General features: G+C 32.9%; 1 protein-coding gene across 2 annotated transcripts; it reads right to left on the bottom strand.

Annotated features, from left to right (window-relative positions):
• Positions 1 to 6,829: 6,829 nt before the first annotated feature.
• On the bottom strand, positions 6,830 to 17,367 carry LOC143232618 (uncharacterized). 2 transcript variants are annotated; one of them, XM_076468252.1, is made up of 4 exons: positions 17,131 to 17,350; positions 9,126 to 9,170; positions 8,573 to 8,585; positions 6,830 to 8,169 (listed from the first exon to the last, which is right to left on the bottom strand). In XM_076468252.1, exons 1-4 carry the CDS (start codon positions 17,254 to 17,256, stop codon positions 8,015 to 8,017), a joined length of 339 nt encoding a protein of 112 aa, XP_076324367.1. In that variant the 5' UTR covers positions 17,257 to 17,350; the 3' UTR covers positions 6,830 to 8,014. The 2 variants fall into 2 exon arrangements, with proteins under 2 accessions (XP_076324367.1, XP_076324366.1); XM_076468251.1 differs by lacking the exon at positions 8,573 to 8,585 and having other exon boundaries at positions 17,131 to 17,367.
• Positions 17,368 to 21,653: the final 4,286 nt, after the last annotated feature.

Below are 21,653 nucleotides of genomic sequence, written 5' to 3'. Positions count from 1 at the left end.
TGCCTATGCAACTATTTTTTACAAACGAAGATACGTAAGGGAGGTAAAAACGAGAACGACTACGTATGGGTATTCCTTCGCTGATGTACGACATGGAGTTTTTTTTCAGGGAGAATTATACCATACACCACTAAGAATAGAAATGAAATGTTTTCTTTCTGTATTTCAAAACTATTTTTTTCTTAGCCTCTCCGAACTTACATCTAAGCCATAAATAGAAGAAAGTTCCTATATTTTCTAAGACTAATGTTAATGCTATACTTCTTTCCTTTCCTTGTCTACTGCCTTCTTATTTATTTTTTACCCATATACATTTTTCTTCAGTTGTTATTTTTAAAATTTTCCAATTTTTGTTATATCAGAATTAGAACTACTTTTTACGTCCTACGCGAGTGCAGCGGTTAGTCTACGAATTTACAACGCTAAAATCAGGGGTTCGATTCCTCACGGTGGATTCAACAGATTGCCCGATGTGGCTTTGCTATAAAAAACACATACTACTTTTTCTGCTGTATTTTATCTCCCGCATCTATTTCTGATTTATATTCTTCCCGCATTAAATAAAAATCTTGTCTGTAATCTTTTGATTACATTTCTCGAAAAGGACACTTACTCCTTACACATATATGCAAATCCCATTAATACTACATTGTGAGGTCCTCTTCACCACTTTTTAAAATGTTTTTTAAATATTTTGTGAGAGTCTCAAGAGACTTACATGCAATGCTTTAAGTAAAAAAATTATGGGAAGAAATCAGAACCCAAACGAATATAGTTACATACGAGTACGAATTCGTCCTTTTCCAGTTTAATGTCTCCTAGTGGTTATCTGCTAGCTATACATTGAAATGGTAACGCACAGAATCATAGCATAGTTTCGATAAGTTTGAGTAAAGTTGGATTATTTATAACTTTGTTTTAAAATAACATACACGAATCAACGAGTTTTACAAATGCTGTATCCCCCCACTAGTACAACAGTAAGGCTAAGGATTTACAACTCTAAAATCAGGGGTTCGATTCCCCTCGGTGGGCTCAACAGATAGCGCGATGTGGCTTTGCTGTAATTAAACCACACACAATTGCTGTGCTTCTTGCAATCTCAGCAATATCTGTTCATTTCAATAACACACATTTATATGAGAAGCGTGATCGATGCCCTTTGTTTACTGTTGAATACAGATACAGGAAAACATAGAAAGGATGCATGTTTCGATAGTTAAGTACGAATAATATTGTCGGAATTACAAGACAACAATATATTGATATATGTATCATACGGATATCTAGTTTATTTTCTGCATCACAGTAGTTTTAAAAATTATTTGAGTTATGTGTAATCGTTTGTTTCAGCCCCCTAATTAGTCTGTCGACTTGCAATACTTAACACTAGATATCGATACTCATCATGGACACAGAAAATATAATCCTTTGTGTATCTTTGCCCTTAACAACAAACAAATATTTATTTTCATAAAATATTAAAGGTACTTTACTAACCTAAAACAAAGGAACGACATAGATAAGCGTTAATTTATACACGAAAAAGTGTTAAGTGAGAATTATAAAATATGATATATATTGTAATATAAGTGTAAAGAAAATGTAAGTGACGGTCAATCTCACTATTTGTTGGCAGTGATGACTAGTTGCCTTTCCTCTAGTCTTACACTGTTAAATTACGGACGGCTAGCGCAGATAGCCTTCGTGTAGCTTTGCGCGAAATTCAAAAACAAACAAACAAAATATAATTATTTAAATCCTTTCATAATTTCCACATTCACTTCTTGTTTAACTTAAAGAAGCAAATAAAGAAAATTTCAACTATCTAATGAATCTATAGCTAGACTCTAAATTGTGCTTTTCCGCAAACAAATGATTAAATCAATAGGTGTTGCATGTGACTTTCGTGAGAGATGATTTCATCTTCATTTTCTCTATCCTAGTGATGATGAACAGTTTTTAAATTGGATCTTTATGAGATGCGTAGAAAGTACGACATAAAACCCAGCTAAGTGTCACATACAAAAAAAAAATTTAAATTGTCAGCAACAATCATATTAAAACACTGTCAATATTATTAAAAACAATAATCGTATAATTATTAAAACTTACTAATATAAGTACATCTTTGATGTTGTTAGAAATGAACAACTGAATTTCTGAGGAAATTTTAATTGTATTAAAGTTGTTAATATTGTTAGATATCAAGGAGGATGCCCCCCAGTGGCTCAGCGGTATGTCTGCGGACTTACACGCTAAAATCCGGGTTTCGATACCCGTGGTGAGCAGAGCACAGATAGCCCATTGTGTAGCTTTGTGCTTAATTCAAAACAACAACAACATCGAGGAGGATTTTCTTAATGGATGCCTGCAGTGAAAATTTCCTCAAGATCGCTACAGAAAGAATGACTCATGAAACTGTATCAACAAAATTAGAATGGATTCTACTTAGGAAAGAACGTTTCTATAGTTGAAAATTTTCCATGATACATAGTATATTGAAAAGCCAGATGTAAGGGATTAGCATGGTGAAAGTTTTAAAAGAAATGAACACAAAGTTGATTGACTTTTAAGTCAGTTTTCGAAATCACTAGACTATGGAAAAATCCTTGATGATTAGAGAATATTCTCATTGAGGGTTATACTTTAAAATGGACTCTGAATACTGATGGTCTTTTAGTCCGATATTTTCTTGTCAGTATGGTCACTTATAAGGATGTTGGTATATACTACTCTACTTGTTAAAAATGTGGTTTTAAAAGCCATTAATCTTTTATAATGATAAAATAGTGCATACTGTGTATGTTAGCTACCGCCAGAGGTCTTGTGATACGAGACAGTATATTTGTTTGTACGGTACACTCTTGTGAAATTTGAAGAAAATTAAAAAACAAACAAACAGCACTCTCAGTAATCTATTTCGGGTCCTTTGTTTTTGATTATCCACATAGATCGGGTAAGAACTTTGAATATACTTAAAATTTTTAGGAGTTTTAACAGATGGATTATAAAAATGTTTCAATAATGGAACGTAGGGTTGGAAATAGGACTATCAGTTGAGTTAAACTCATAAGCCTTTTTGTGACTACTATGTCTTAAATATAACATTTTCGAATGGTTTACCTATCAGATAAACTATATTAAATTTAATCATATTTTGCAGAATAGTAGCTACGAGTAATATGATAAAGCTAACTGTAGGAAACTTGTGTTCTTCAACATCAAAATATTTTCCATCTTACATCTGACGACAAATTTGCAATGAATACTGGGGATGCACGTGATATAGGTTGAAAAAAACCAATAAACATGAAGCTCTACACTTACTTGTAAAACGTGATGTTTATAACATACTCTTTCTCTCACATAATCTTAGATTCAAAATAAATTTTTGCTTTAAGATAATGAAATATAAATACAAAAAATTAATACAAAATAAATGATGCAAATAAAAATTATATTCTACATGTGTGCCTGAGCAAGTCAGGCAGACGGACTGACATTTTGTTATAGTAACTGTACGGTTTTTAAGCTCTAACTTGCATTACAAAAATTGTTTATAGATAAATATACTCTTCAAAAAAAAAAAAAAAGAAACACAAAAGGCAAAATTTGAGACATATTGTTAACAAGTTTATTCCGGGTAGTTCTGTATGACATGTGTGAAACTTTGCACATTCACTGCTGAACATCCAAAGTCTGCAAAGGCGAAGTCCACGCTCACTAGTTGAAGTTTAACGTCACTCAATGTCAATAACGAGTATACCCCCCGTGAGCATCAATAACTGCTTGACATCTCCTGCCCATGGAAGCGATGAGATGACGAATCACATCCTGTGGAATGGCTGTCCACTCAGCCTGCAAAGCTGAGGTAGCGTCTGCGGTTGAGGTTGTCGCCGTCGTCGGTCCAACTCGTCTCAAAGATGTTCGATGGGGTTTAAATCTGGTGATTGGAGGGCCAGGGAAGAACGTTGATGTTGTGGTGTCTCAAGAAGACAGAGATGAGTCGGGCTGTGTGAGGACGGGCGTTGTCATGTTGAAAAACGTCGTTGGCGTTCACCATGATGGGTTGCACATGGGGCCTAAGAATCTCGTCGACGGTTGCGTACGGTCTGATCGGAAATCCTACGCAGCCCTGGTATGGTTGAGGCAGCAGACGTCGCAGTGGTGGTCCTATCCCAAAGGTGACGTAACCGGATGTTGCGATCTTGTGCGGGCGTGGTCACACGAGGTCTGCCAGATCGTGGACGGTCACAAGTTGATCCATGTTGTTTGTGACGATTCCATAGCCTTGTAATGGTGCTTGGGTGGACATTCACAGCTCTGGCAACATCTGATCGAGATTCGCCTGCTTCCAAGCGACCAATAGCGATGTTGCATTGTGCTTCAGTCAGTCTTGGCGTAACTGTATTGCGTGTCGGTGGCTTAACACTGAGCTATGGAAACCGAGAATCCGTCACTTGTATAGGGATTTTGCACTTACAGATCTCTCAAATTTATTGGACACGAATGCGTTTTGGCGAAAAATCCGATGTTTTCCTCCGTTTTCAATGTGCACAACTTTTATTGTCATTTTGTTCTGACAATCAGTGCCTTAAGACGTGTAACATCACATACTCTGAGCTTATAACGTTATTACATATATTTCTCTTTAAAATAACAAAAATATCCCTTTTGCGTTTCTTTTTTTTGAAGATTATATATATATTTATACTAGTATGAGTTAGTATAACATTGCATAATAAATTCAATGTGTAATATACAAGTGTATATGCTTTATATTTATTTAAACCTACATAAAAGCCAATGTGTCACGTCCGATTTGTCGAAAAAAGGTCATAAAAACCAAAATACGTTTATCCAGGTAAAATAGTTTGATTATCGTCTACCACGTACGATTTCAGTGACGTGAAACCTTACACGTGTAGTAGTAAGCATTGTTATAAAAAGTATAATGGTTAAATCAAAATTTCAGTTTTAGCGAACGCTTGTAAAGATGTAAGGAGAAACGTTGAGTATTTAATAAAATAAATATTTTAGTGTTATAAGGTCATTTACTTCTAGTATTACACTAATTTTTAACCAACATATGGCTCTACAAATACGCTACGAATTCATTTCATTGTTGATCTAACTTATATTGACTCATAAAAGTATTTATTTCCGTTTAACTGCTTCGACTGAACTTTTTACAAGATCTTTGGTTAACTATGAATTGATATTACGACGTACTATTGAGCGGTTATACTTGCCCCGTCATTTTTGGCGAGTACAAGTGCCACTGAAGACCTATTTTTTTAATCATAAAGAGCTTCCAAATTATGAATACGTTCAATAAACTGGAGTAAAATTAGTACAAAAACGTAATATTAAAGCACCTACTTCTTAAAACTCTCCTGGAAAGCATGCCCTTAAATCCCTCCAGCAAAGTCATGCTTTGCATATTATTGTGTTGCTTGACCTATCCAAAAATGCTTCCTCCAACCCATTTCTAGGTATGTTTGGACACACATACCTATTTAATCGATAATTATTATTAAGTTTGCTTCGAAAATAAACTTTTTTAAAACATTAAACTACTGTTAAATTTACAGAGCTGTACAATGTGTTCGTCAACTCGATATTTACCTTACAAAATGAGTTTTAGATTTTGTAGCATGAACACAAGAAATGAAAACATACATCAAAATTAGCTTATCTATTTAACATAAAACGAATCTGAAATATGTTGAACAAAGTTTTGGGTTCACGCTGTACGTAAATACAATTAGAACGATTAAATATTTTCATAAATGCTCAAATAAATGTATTGTACTATGGATTACAAACATGTAGAACATGCTAAAAATGGATTTTATTGTTTAAAAACTGAAATACGAAATAAGTGCGCATTTACAAAGATTACCATGTCGCTTTTATGCTTGTGATTTCAAAATTTTGAGTTAATTGGTATATATTGCATCCATAGGAATATACGTCTTGAACATTTCCACTTAAATTGTTCAGAAATGCATCAAGTGTAATTCACTGACTGTTACCGAAAGGTCCAGCACTGTCGATGTTTAAAAACTACATTGAACATTGAAACACAAGTGCGTTGATTGTAAAACAAACTCCGAGAAAGTCAAATAAATATTTATTAAATCGTAAAACTACAAACATTTTTATAGTTTCAACTTTGTATGTTGACGAAAGTTGCATAACTTTACAACCGAAAAGGTGCACTTTACTTAACATTATCTTGCGTAGTGTCAACTATGTGGACTTTCACCGTTTTAACCGTTTATTGTTACTGAATCTTGCATGTATGGATTTAATAATCCAAATTAATTTTTGACACAATGTTTTAAGTAATAAAACTGAGAAAATGCTGTAGACAGTAGTAAATGATAAATTATCCACCTACACCTCTTCCTTTGTGCTGTAATCCAGTGATAAGGAACAGTTCAGCAGAAACAACTGTTGAAACACTATCGTCTTTATTATAATGTCAGAATAGCACCAAAAACTTTAACAACCTAATTCAACCCGACATCCTGAAGTATACCACTGTTTTTTTACATCATTTCCTAATCCCTATATATTATTGTAGTCACAGTCCCTTCTGCAAGTTGGATAATAGTATTTAATTTGAAGCAAGAAATATCCATTCACAAAACATTCATGTGAAATGTCTATATTAATTTCATTCTGTAAATACTGTCATACATCAATAGAAAAAAAAATTACAATCTCGAATTTATATATATATATATATATATATATTGACTTAAAGCGCATTATTCTATCTACAGCATATGACAATAGTAAAGCACAGAGAGACAAATCTAATGGAACCATTTTATTACACCTTTCCTGCATGAAATGCGTTGGCTACAACACAATACAAAAGGGACCAAGGACTAATACATTATGAGCAAGTTACGAAGAAACACTGTATGAATGAATAATTACTTTCTTTCACAGTTGCTAGATTTTTTTCACATTTCATTCGTAAAATCAAACTATTTTATTTTAAAACCAATGACTTGACTTTTTATATGAAAGCTCACTGTATTGTAGTTAGAGTAATTAGAAGTCTCAACTATTTCAGCTGATAATTCTATACTTGAAACCTACCCCTCAATGAAACACAGGAGCAGTCAACACATTAAAAATGACTCAACCAGTTAAAAAAAATCTATGATTACTTATAAGAAATGGTTATAATAGAGAAAACAATGAATATGTATTCCAAAAGTCAATCTTACAATGTGATACATCATCTTATTAACACAACACTCTCAACATACACACCAGGTAAATTGTAAAAGGGGGTTCTTCCAACTAAGCCTGAGGGGTAAGTACATCAAAATTGTTTGTATGAACTAGAGAATTTGTTTATAATGTAACACTGCCTTCTGATGATGATAATGGGGGAGCAAATGATCTTAAAATTCTATACTCCAATGTCTTAAGTGGATAAAAATTATGCTAATACAGGTGCTGTCTACTCAGTAAAGTGTGATAATTCAAACACTAATCAAAGACAAAAACTTTAAAATACATAGCTCAACACACCTCACACTCTAAGGGACATAAGAACCATTTCTTATGAAGAGAAGTAAATAGTGATAGAAGAGCCAAATTATTTCAAGGTGTATTCTTTTGCATTTTTTGAATGAAAAATAAAAACCAATAACAAAACATCCAAACAGCACACCACTTCGCACATTATTTTACATGAAAGTCAACCTCGACTGAAATTCAATCACTGGCTGAAGAATAGGTGACAGATGAGCATGTACAAGTTACAGATCGTAAACACCTTTGCTTGCTCAGAGATCCAAAAATAAACCAGATGATGTTTTGTCATAGTTCTGTGAAATTTAAACCTGCACCAAGTCAAGAGAATTTTAGTCTAAGAGTCATGTAACAATCTGCCCATCTGTTCTTCTTGCTGTACCTTAAACAATTAAAACCCAGTCTATCAAACTGCTCCCCCCCAAAGTGGTCATGGCCACTATAATGTTTACACATCATCTTCATCCTCCTCTTCATCAGCTCCATCTTCATCACCTTCCTCATCAAAATCATCTCCTTCTCCTTCTGGACCCACCTCTTCATCCTCATCATCTTCTTCACCTCCTTCCTCATACTTCTCCTCAGATTCCCCGTTTTCTTTTTCTGAATAAAGCAGCCATATTTTAACCAAGCATTTTTAACAGAGAAAAGTGCAGTGTATGCTGAAAAAAACCCTGAAAATCGCCCATGAAATGTTCAGTTTTCAAAAATAATATTGAACCAAGGATAAATCACTTGCTTTAAAAACATTTTTAACTATAGTGCCAGGGAAGTTCAAACATAAGAAATAAAATAACAAAAGCTGTAATATTTCATGACTACCATATTACCTATGTAGATATGCAAAATTATTGTGGGAAGAATCATCTCTGTAAGTTAGGAACTAAACAGAATGAAAAAAAACCCCAAACAATAATTAGTGTGATACTTTAGCAAGAGATTCAATTACTTTCTTATAAAAATTAAAATGTCCAACAAAACTCAAAAAACAGAAGAGAAGTCATACCTTTGTGGTCAGTCTGAAAAAAGAAAAGAGAAAATCATTACATATTGTACATGATTTTACCAAGCGGATATAAATCATAGTATCAGAAATGCATGTTCAATTTTTTGGCTTTCTTATATACTTCAGTCATGCTTTCATAAATCAAACTTAAAACTTAAGCAACCATTAATTTCAAGTTCTTACTACATGTTACTCCATTAACCTTCTAAATAAACCTTCAGCCTTTTCATACCTTTTACAAACACAATAAAAACATAAGATAAACCCCTTTTTTACTTGCACACTTTTGAGGCAACCTTTTCTAAAGACAGAATTACAAATAAACAGCTTCCACCTTACAAAGGCATTTAAGAATACTGCCATCCATCTTTCAAATTACATTTTAGTCTAACCTCTTGGGAAATTATTTGTATGTTGTTGTATTTCATCCACCAGTCTACATTATTCTCCAAAGTTAACATTATATATAACTTACTTCTTTTCAATTTTATATATATATATATAGTTAGTAGTGCATGTTTTCAATTTAGTAGTATCTCTAACAAAATCTCACCTTCAACACTTTTTGTTTCACCTCGACATCCTCGGCACTGTTAAGCTGCATTAAAAAAAAAAAAGGTTGATAAAAATCAATGACAATATACAAACTGATCATGACAGAAATGTATTCATCTCTAAAACATTCATTTTTATTCATTACAGCCTTGCTGTTTCATTTCTATGTGTTGTATACACAGGTGAAAAGGATTACTTCAACAGAAAGTTCAATGAATCCTTAATATTATTTAATTTTACTGAAATACTGCACAATATCTGATACATTTTTGAAACGGAACATGCCAGCCTAGTGTTTTAACTGAATCTGATTCTAAAAAAAACTAAAAATATCAAGTTACATATATGACTCAGTGGTTAAAATACATTTGAATATACTAATAATCTATTTTCATTACTCAAAATAAAAAGAAGTTATTTATTCCAATTTTACAAAGAAATTGTTAGTTCCCAAACAATTTGTTAGGCTATTTTTAAAGTCTTATTAATAAAGACCTAAACTTAATATTTTACTTACAGGAAGAGTGTGATGGCGTAATTATCTAGTTTGTTTTTTTCAAAATCATTATACACCATGATGCCTATTCACTACTAATGAATAATTTTGGACATACACCAGTGTTTGTGTTGGATACAATAGTCTAAGTACCAACAGTTTTAAAATGTGGTTTTATTTATACTCTGGACAACAGTGCTCTTCAACCAATGGCTATTCTTACAGCACTAGATGAACAGAAAGTAAGCAGTCTTAATATTAGCTTATGACCCTGAGATAAAGTAGTATTGACTGGTATACCTGCTTCTACATATTAATATGCAACTGCTGTCCTGATAGCTAAAATGTAAAATGACATCAAAAGTATGTTTTAATAAATCTTTGTATTTGTTGGACATAATTTAGAACTGAAACTTTCCAAAGCTTGCAAGATGTTTATAATGATTTTTATTCTTCCTTATTATTACAAGACTAAAAGGAATTTGTAATTATCCAGTTATATTGTGTGTTAAGCAAAGATTTGTGATAGGGTAATCTAGATGTAAAAAGTAAGTAGACTATTTTAAATTTATAATTAAAAACTGGACAAGTATTACTAAAGACTGCACCAAAATGTTTATTACTAAATATTTTGTAACATTTAACTTGTAGATGTTTTCAGGAACATTAATTAACCCAGGTGCATTACCTTGTCAAAAATTATCACATTTTAGTGATATGAATAGTTATTTGATGTCTACTAGTAGCACCCACAAATGAATAACATCTTAGTGTGTTTCATTAATATTTAAAGAAAAAAAAATTCACTTGTATATATTTACAAAGAGGGAAAAAATAAAGTTTATTATACCTAGGAAAAATTCAAAACCCTCAAGTTTGCATATCTTTCAGGTTTCAGAAATGTTTGTTGGTCTGTGTGGCTCTACATCTAAAAATCAACAATTCAGGTGACACCATCTGTGACAATGGATGTCTTTGTGGGCAAATACTTCATGTATCTTTGGCTCTGAGTTATCCTAGCCTCAATCACTGTTAATCCCATACAATATATGATGAATATACTCCATCTAGTTCTCTGCTTTCATCTTGCATCTTTAGCACCAACGCATCATCTCAAAAACTTCAGTTCATCTGATACCGGTTGTTTTCAAGAATCTGAGTTGCATGTTTCTCTCGTTATTTCCACTCCTCCAATTAAATATTCTTTGAAATGCTACCTTAACTGTTCCCTTTCATCTTCTGATCTCAGCAGCAGTATCTAGCACTAGCAATGACCAAACTACATTTCTAGTATACATTCTGGTAACTTTTTCCATTGTATAGGTTAGATTGGTCACAGGCAAGACACTGATCAGACCTCTTACTGGTATCGTAATTAGTTATAGTCAAGACTTTTCTTTCAAAAACCTCTAAAAAACGGTTACTATAAATATATATGCTGGTTTCGTTTATCTGAGGGCTCCAATAATAACCGATGGAAGGTATAAACAAACATTTTTACTAGGCCAATAGCAATAAAACCTCTATTAAAAATAAGAAATCTCTACATTATCAAAAATATATAATATTACTATTCAGTGCATGTCCTTTAACACTGTAATAAGTTTGCATACATTTAGAATATTTACTAACATTTTATTAACTATTACCATCTATTGGTTAAGCTCTACTTTTGAGTGTCAGTTTTCCTAAAACTGTTATCACAATCGCCATAGTCTAATAACACAGAGTTACAAGACAAAGCCGTGCACACGCAAAAGTAACCGTCATCCCCATGACAACAAGATTAGTCGGCCATACAAGATTCTGATACGAATAGAAGCGACACACAAAAGCAAACCAACACCAGGAGCTCATGAACGTAGCTTCCAACGTTTACCAATCAGCGTAAGCCACGTTGCTATTCTTGCAACTTCGCTTCTTCCCCAACACATATGACTATTATTCACCAATGCGGATCTTTCTAGCCAATAAACCGATGGCAGTGTTACCAATGCAGTTTGTACTCAAGGTGAAACGAAGGTCATGTGCTGGTAGGCTTGTTGCACCAGCTTTCCTGTTCAACTGATCTATACCAAATATGGTCTCTCGTCAAAATGTACTTCTGCTAAAGCTCCTAATGCATTGCTAAACCAAAATGAATTGAATCGATTTTAAGAATGAGCAATACTAACGAAAACTTGTTAAACTATTTTATCATATTTAGAGAAAGATGGACAACACTTCGGAAACATTATGAAACACCTTTCTCAAACCTATATAAAACTTTCACTTATAATAATATATAAATTGGGCTAATATATAAACGAGAATATCTTTTACAAAACCGTAAACCTAGCTTTTTCATTTCGTTGTTCTAAGAAGACCCTAGAAATCCCCAAACCACGGAAGCCACACAGTAGTATATCTTCGTATATAATGCAGATTAGTTCTATAATATACCGAAAGACTACTACGTTCATACGTCTATGCTTCTCTTAAACACAGACCATTCAAACAGCCAGAATGCCCAAACCTTTCTGACCCGTCAGAACAACAACCGTTCATGCTAACTACTAGCAGTACAGCTACATTCACAGAAGATCCAATCAGATCGCACCACCAGCCTCGTAACGACAATGTCGTAACGCCAAATATTATACATTTTAAACAATGTTCAATTTTCACCTTCTACAATGACCCTATAATAACGCTGTTGACAACAATCAGTCTTATCTAATTAATACAGTTAAAATTTCAGTGTACTTTTGAAATAACTCACGTGTATACAAGTTTATAAATTTTCACTGTTATCAGCGTTCAGATGTGCAGAAAAGATATACAAATCAATTTAAAACGACAGGGTCCACAAATTACAGAATTTGACGAAATTCCGAATGTAAGAGAGATAGCAAAACTCGTCATTTAACTCGTACCTTTTCCCTTCCCACCCTTACTGTTAGCATAATTTGAATATCTAGCTTATATTTTCCGCTTAATATAATTTGAAACGAAAAATTAAATAGTTTTTGGTATAGATTTGTAAATTAACGACATAAAATGTCACCGAGAGAGAGTGCTCAAACTACGTAACTATTATGCATATAATTTATCGCAAATCGCACAAAGTAATTGTAAGAAGTGTTGACAATATTAGTGTGATACTAAATAAACGCCCAAGATCTTAAAAAAAATATCAACCAATGGCCAAAAAAGTGTATAATAAGGTAAGATACTGTGAATCACAAAGACACCAAGTGGTTCCTTTACACAATATTTCATTCTAAACATTTTATTTTCACGTGTTTTAAGTTTTTGAACTTTTAGTACTTGTTAAATGTGGTTTCATGTATAATTAACCCATTAACTTAGTTATTTTCTATTTTCAGAACACATGGCTCTACCAATTTAACTGACATTTGATTACGAATACGACTCGTTACCACAGTAATCACGCAACTTTCCAAGAATATATTAATTAAATAGAATAAAAAAAACCAAAAAATTATTAGGCCTACACATTATTATTATCTTACTCAAAATCTTTCCAAATTGATTATCACAACAATAAACTACTCGCTTTAAAATAAACATCATCTTATTCTAATAAAAATAGTCGCTTTGTCAAATTCTTAACAAGTACATTTTAGTAATAACGTGTCTCACTGAAACTCAACTGTCACTGAAAAGGTTTTCTTTGTCAATATATAAAATTGTCGAATGTAAGAAATAGTCAAAACTAAAACTATACCACGAAGAAAAAAGTGGTCATAAATTTACTCTTCCTACCACCAGTTACACGGCATACTGACAAGGAACTACTTAGTCATTTAAGGCTATCCCGCTGTCAGAAATAGGTAAACCGTTTTTATACCAAGTTGAATAGTATGTATTTAGGTTAGTATAATCTCATTCACAAGTATGATGTAGAAGGAACCAACTCACTAGAATGGCTGACGAAAAAGATTTTGGCATGGTGGTGGACAAACCACTGGTGCTATCACCACAACAGTCCTTTAACTACCAGAACTAAAACTTTAGGATGTGTGCGAGTATATATATATGTATTAATTATAGGTCAAAAGTGGTAATTACTTATCTAAACAATCACTAATTAGGTCTTACTAAGAAAACTGAGTTTTGGTGTTCGCGGTCTAACAAAATATATGGACTTAACTGCAAAGTCTAGCAGAGACTTTACTATATGATTCGGAAAGGTTATCTTACAGCGACAGGTTAAGAATTCTTTATCTTGAGAAAAGACGGGTGACTAGAGTTCTTATTTAAGTTCAGAAACTTATTGGTTTCTTCGTACTATATTCTGTAAACAACAGGTCGAGACAAGTGTAGCTAGATTCTAACTAAGACAGTTTCATTTTTATAACCGGGTGACTGACATGAACTTAGTTACATTGTCAGAAGTGGAAGCCAGCAACTACAAGAGCTTGAGACGGGAATCGACAATTTGCTGAAAGTAAAGTGTGGGTGTGAAAAGCTAATATATATATATTGCCGTAAAGAAAGGTCCATCTTTCGAGCCCCCCCCCAGTGGCTCAGCGGCATGTCTGCGGACTTACAACGCTAAAATCCGGGTTTCGATACCCGTGGTGGGCAGAGCACAGATAGCCCATTGTTTAGCTTTGTGCCTAATTCAAAACAGCAACCATCTTTCGAAAGCGCTCGGGTCATAAGGGTTTCTATTACAGTTTTATCAATACTTCTTGTACCTACGTGTTTTTAGCACATCATGAACATATACTCTCAAAACAATAATATTCTGAACTTGTACAATGTCCCTCTTTACCTATCTTTTCTTTTTTTCAATTTAAAACAAGTCGAGAGATCTCAATTTTTATCACAATTCTTTAACAACCTTTCTTATCTCCGGAATCGTCTTAACTGTCCTCCTCTGAACCTTCTAAAGTCAATATTCTCTTAAACAAGGGAGCAAAACTGTATACATTATTTCATGTGAGACATAACCAGTGACCTGGACAGAGAGCAATTATCTTAAATACATCCCAAAATATAAAGTACATACATTCACATATATACACACACATTAGCATAATTGAATAAAAATTCTCTAAGCAATAATACTGTTGAAACATGAAAAACAATAACTAATACATAAAAAACTACAGCTTTTTTTACTTATTTTTTTATCATAACCTTGTACAGCGTCCGCCAGAAACAAAGACAATTAACAACCAATGAAAGAACAGATGAACAAATAACCGCTAAGTTAGAACGCTGTTTAAAACCTGTCTCTACGTAGTCAGTGTAGCGTGCTTCCTTCTCTCTAACCAATCTACTTTTAAAGTTACTAATACTTAATAGCAACAAAACAGTAAATAATAATTTCATTTAAATTTAAGAACTGTCCTCACCACCAACACTTACTTCCACTAAAATGGTTTCATGTAAAACTATTATAGTAAAAAACACAGTTATCACTAATCAAAACTATGATGGAAACTAAATAGCGATAGTTTTCACAAAATGATGCGACACTTTAAGGATAACACGAATAAATAATTATCTAAGAAATAAACTGACTGTCCACAGTAAAATCAGAATTTCGTCTTGTAATGTAAATGCTAAGAAATTACCAAAAACAAACTACAGGTACTTTTCACAATAACTTAGTAACCGTCGTTTACGAAATCACCGATAATGGTAATTACGTATCAATGAAAACAAGGTTTACTAATCTAGTTAAATTTCACGTACACAATAAATAAGTTGTATTTCCGTTAAATATATTAATTCTTTCATGCAGATGTATACAGTTTTCTATGTAAGAGATGTTAATAATAATTGTTTTTAACCAGTTTTAGAAAATGAAAATTTTAATACAAGCATATTTAGTTTATTTAATACAACTATTAAGGTCAGAGTTTTTTAAAGTTAAGTTTGTTGTTTGGGTTAATTCAGCCAAATAGCTTACAACTTATTTTTAATATCATGCATCTACGTAAACTGCTGATAAGTACGGACGTTTTATGTAATTCAGAATCCATATACATGTACACTAATATGCAATTGTGCGTGTTAAAAATGCATATTGGTTTACACTCTTTCTATTCTACTGAAATTGAAATATCACGTGACACACAAGAAAAACTAACGAATAATACACTTAGTATTTAACACATACTCCAGCCACGACAGTTATAAATATTTCCAAAGTGTAAAAACACGCTTGCAAGTATAATACGTTGTAATTAGTGGTTAATCGCACTTGCTGTAACCATCAATGCTTGATAATGGATACAGCACTAAAAAACCCCAGCAAAATATGAAAAATAAAAGGCATTCCTACTTGCTTTGGACAGTTATTTATAAAGTTATTATTACTTATGTACCAAACCTACTATTTGTTTACATTCCTCATTTATATGCACCATGGTTAAATTTCACAATTTAATTCGTAGAAATATATCATAGATATCGACGAATGTATATAATCACTTGTATCTAGACATTTTACAGCAGCATCCATTACATTAATTCTTTGGTAACAAGTTGTCATTCAATTTTAAAAGTCATTATCAACTAATATGCTATCACAACATATACAAAAGTTTTTAGACTACACAAGAGAAAACAATGACTATCACATTAATCTTGGGCCTCTTAAGAATGCTCAGTCATTCCAATTCTGCAGAACCTCTTAGCAGCTAGAAGTGTGGTTATAACATACTGAAGTTATCAAATTGTTGCTCAACCCTGTCCTATCTTAAAAATTAAATTCGTAATACTAAGGTTCAAAACATGGATATAGCACAATACAATTTACAAGAATTTTGATGACTTAATTTTGCCTAAAAACTTACAAAAGATAAACCATCCATCTTTAAATAAAGTCTAAGTTTTAATAGTTTAAATAAATTCTGAACTTAATTTATTGACAACTTGGGTATGTTCATCATATAGTCTTAATCCTTATTCAAGTCTTGCACTTCATTTTTCTCGAATTCCATGTGCACTTCAGTTCATTTTTGTTACAAAGTTAATCATACGCCTATCCTTTCTAATTGGTAACTTGTAACAGATAAATTTATAACACATTGATAATAACACGCTTGGTAACAAAGCTAATATATATATATAAAAGCCTAGCTATTCATATTTCAGTTCAAGTTACTCTACCATAAGAAAGAATAAAGCAACACTGTAGGAATAATACTGTGTTATCTCACGCACGTTACGGGAGTAGCAGTGACTACTGCCTACACGCGTTGTGAATTTTGGCGTCTGTTGATGATATTGGCTTGAAATGTAACTATAAAGTTGGCATTACATATTTACTGATAGTACTATAAATGATAATATTTAACATAGGTTAGTGAAAATCACACTGTTTGAATGTAATATACGTGAACAATCCTTACTGCTCACTACGCGCCAAAACGACACAACACCAGACGACAAGCGATGGCGTGAGGCATAAGCATGTAACTGATATATGTACAAGCATGGCCGGCTAGACCACAACTTAACACACCGGCTAACCGGTTCTTACCTCTGACGCCGTTCTTTTCTGTGGACTTGTTTCAGATTTTAAATCTCCAGATCCTTTTTCCTTTTCTTGGACATTTTCTTCAACTTTATTTGTGACAACTTCTGCCTTGTTCTCTGTAGAACTCATTGTGATTGTAAAATTTAAGAGCGAGCAATCGACCGAACCTCTTTGTTCAAATTCGTAAAAATGGCGCGTGGTTTCTTACACAAGGACTGAATTATAAGTGAGTTATTAAAAAAGTATTAAAAAAAGGAGTAAATGTATTTTAAAAATAATTTCTGCTGTTTTTAATAAATAATAAATGTATATTTGATACATTTATATTGAATAAAAAATCTTACGTTTGTAAATGAGCGTTTAAAAAAATGTCAACAGCCGCTAGAGGGCAAACGAACATCCACGTCAACTCCATAAATGATGCCAGGAAAGAAAGAGTTGGGTACACTTAGTAAATATACTTATTTTCACGAAACTATTTTACATTAAGTTTCAAATTTTTGATATTTATATTTTTTCACCGTCTCTGTTGTATAAAAAACATATTTATATCTTGATTTCTCAGTATATTTTGTATTTTGTGTATATAACATTGGCTATAAATGTAAAATAAAATAATTATAAAAGCGGCTCTTAGCTCTTTATTTTCAGTACTTTCGGTTAGATAAAGATATATTTGTTCGATTGTTGGATAACGCATAAAACTAAGCAAAGGCTATCTGCGCTTGACATCCTTAGTTTGAAGTAATAGGCGAAATGTAAGGACGTTAATCAGCACCACCCTCCGCAAACTAGTGTACTACTTTTCTTAAAATGAATAGTGGGATATTGTCACCCTTATACCACACCCATTGCTCCAAAATACAATTTCTTTTTTCTACTTGACAGTAAGGAAGAACGAACCACCGTCCGACATACTAACACAGCCGCGCTCAGCTCGGGAGAGAGATGATGTTTCGATTCTTATTTTTTATTTTTGTACTAAACTGAGAAAAGCTTATTCACCTGTTACAAGAAAAGCCATGACTAAGAAAGTTGTTACTTCGTAAATATTGTACGGAACCAAAATAAGATCTTAAGTTACGACACACATTCGTGAATGTTGTTGCCATTTTCTCACTCTCTCTGTCAACTACTTAATAATCAAGTAGAGACTAGAAAATTTTAAACAAAAATAAAAGTTGTGAATACGACCTACCCATTTAAATTTATTTTGAAACCAAGTGTCAACTTGTTGCTACAAAATGGTTTATCAGTTACCAAACGGACGAGTAAGAAACCCTTCTTAGATGAAAGTATAATAATAACAAATCCACTTTCAACATACTATAACTAACTCACGTAAAACTGGTGTAGTTTAATAAGTGAAACGCGCCCCCCGTTAGTACAGCGGTAAGTCTACGGATTTACAACGCTAAAATCATGGGTTCGATTCCCCTCGGTGGACTCAGCAGATAGCCTGATGTGGTTTTGCTATACGAAAAACAAATAAACAATGAGTAAAACGCGTGCTCCCAGAGGCTTTAGTAAAAGCAATAATAATCTTAGAAATTGTTTCGTGTGATCACAATCGTCTTACTTTACAAGAAAAACATAGTTTTATTTTTGTATTATCTTTCAATATTTTATTAACATTCTTAGTGATAATCAAAGACTCATTCGTCAATCATCTAAACCTATGAATTACACAGGAATATAGCACCTGGAAATAATCTGACTTTTATTGTTTATTTTGTTGTAGAGCACAGTCACAGAATGTCTGTGTTCTGTTACAATTGGAATCAAGCCCCAGAATTTAGCCTTTTAAGTCGGTAAACTTACCAACCAACTTACTTAAGATGTAACTTTTATAACATTCATATATTATAAAGAACAGAACAAAAACAATGTAATCATGCATGCTTAAATAATACAATAACTAGTTTGTTTGTTTGTTTTGGAAATTTCGCACAAAGCTACTCGAGGGCTATCTGTGCTAGCCGTCCCTCATTTTGCAGTGTAAGACTAGAGGGAAGGCAGCTAGTCATCACCACCCACCGCCAACTCTTGGGCTACTCTTTTACCAACGAATAGTGAGATTGACCGTCACATTATACACCCCCAAGGCTGGGAGGGCGAGCACGTTTAGCGCGACGCGAGCGTGAACCCGCGACCCTCGGATTACGAGTCGCACGCCTTACGCGCTAGGCCATGCCGGACCTACAATAACTAAAATAGATTGTTAAAACAATCATAATGTATGTCACTGGATATAAAATCTAACGAGTAGTGTGATAATGAACTGTTATCGCACTATATTTACATCATTGAAAGTTATTATGTAAGATATTATTGACATTACTTCCATTTTAGCAAAAGGTTACTTGAAATTTCAATGAATTTTAATAAACTCATACATTCTTGACGCCTAATCGCTAATTTTTAAAAATAAATGCAGAAAATCTAATGAAATAGACACATCTAAATGCAAAAAAGTGAAATAACCTCAATAAGTCGATCAGTTGATTTTCAATGGTAACTTTACTCAATTTTAATGAAACGCTACATGTCGTCGTAACATCTCGAAAATTTTCTAGAGTAAAGTGAATTAGCAACAACATTAGAAGATCACTGGAACAGTGTTTTTAAAGTTATACAACTCTAGTTAATTAATACTGAGGGCAGCCAAATGAGTAATTTATGTTCATCTGAATGTTGTATAGCTTTATTTGTATTATTTAAATTTTCAACGAACGTGTTTAAAATCTGTACAAAACAACAAAAATTAAATGCATCTTGTTAAGTACCGAAAACGTTCATGCCTTTAATACACGCAAGACTACACTCAGATCAACTTAGCAGCCATTACATATCTACTGCCATTGACAAAATGAACAAAGAAAGATCAGCCATGTATATGTGAGAACATATTTTTTAACGTACTTCCTGTTATTTGACCTTAACTATTTTTAGAATATTCATTCTCGGAACGCCAGTTTCCCGCAAAATGAATTAAATACATTAAATGCGAAAAGCGATATAATAGAGACAAACATGGTTCAATTTGTTATTTCAAGCAGTATAATATAAGTTTTGCCATTCAATTTACACCCAAAAGAATGAAAACTCGGCTGATGTACCGAAACCTGGTAAGTTATTAAAACACGAAAAAATATTTTCTCTAATATTTGAACCCTTTCCAGTCACACATCAGCACTTAAAAGTGTTATAGTAATTCATGCGTTATAAAGAGGGTATATGTGTTTAATTTGATCAATTATTAACTCATTGTAAACGCCAATAATAAAGAAAACGTACCAAAAGAAAAAAATCAAGACAAGGCACACATTATACAATTTGCCAGTCATGTGTGACAATCTAAACATATTTATTGTGACAGATTACGCTTAACGTAGATCTTTAACATTGTATACACATCGGCATTTTTCCAGTAGCGTATATTAATTAATAACCGTGAAACCCAAACTAACATACATTGCTTTTAAAAACGGCTACGTCATGCATTCCTAATTCTGCTAGTCAATTAATCACACTAAATTTTCAATAAATAAACAAATCGAAAAAAATTATGAGATAAGTAATAGTAATACAGATAAACTAATTACGGAAAGATATTCCAAATTGTATACAAAATAGTTGTGCATATAAACGGTCATATGCATATAAGAGCTAGACAAATATAAGCATGCACATACTAATTTATAAATAATGGGGCACGTTTACCACTCACTTCTTAACTCTCAACACACGTATATCAACAATTATTACAATTTAAGAACTTCCAAATATATATGTCACTAGAAACATAAGCACATTATAATATCCATGCATATTATTGTTGGCCATTTGCCAGATATGTATGTAAATTTTATGCTAAATACGTATAAAGAATTGTTGGATGAAGTTTTCTCCATGTAACCTGGACACATATCGGTCTTCACTGGTCCATTTTAAAACTGTCCTCCAATGCGACAGCTGCGAATTTACAACGCTACAATCAGGGGTTCGATTTCCCCCTCAGTGAGCACAACAGATAACCAGATGCGGTTTTGCAATAAGAAAACACGCACTGTCTTTAGGTAACTTTTGAGAATAAGGAATAGTTACAATTGTAAATGTTTAATAAAAGTCACCTACTAATAATCGTGTTATGTTTGTACGGACATTGTTTTGCAGCCATGCAACAACTGTGTCATTATGTACACGTTTACTATGAAAACTACATTCAGCTTTAGCTACTTTTAGCATTAAATTATATCTTTTACAAAATACTTTCTAAAAGTTATCTTAAGACGTTATTTTAAAGTCAAATGTCTCTTCATATGCAAATTATATTAAAAGTTATCTTCAGGTGTTTTAGTTATTAAACTCAAAGCTACTCAATGGGCTATCTGTCCTCTGCCCATCGCGTGTATCGAAACACAAATGTTGTCTTTGTGAGCCATGAAACTTACCGCTGAGCGAACAAGGGCATCTAGAGCTTGAATACTGCTGATTAGTTTTCTCTTTTAAACAGTTTTAAATAA

The sequence above is a fragment of the Tachypleus tridentatus genome, chromosome 11 (assembly GCF_004210375.1).
Source record: "Tachypleus tridentatus isolate NWPU-2018 chromosome 11, ASM421037v1, whole genome shotgun sequence".
Classification (NCBI taxonomy): Eukaryota; Metazoa; Arthropoda; class Merostomata; order Xiphosura; family Limulidae; genus Tachypleus; species Tachypleus tridentatus.
The sequence above is the reverse complement of the archived record's forward strand: the minus strand, read 5'-3'. Positions and strand labels throughout refer to the sequence as shown.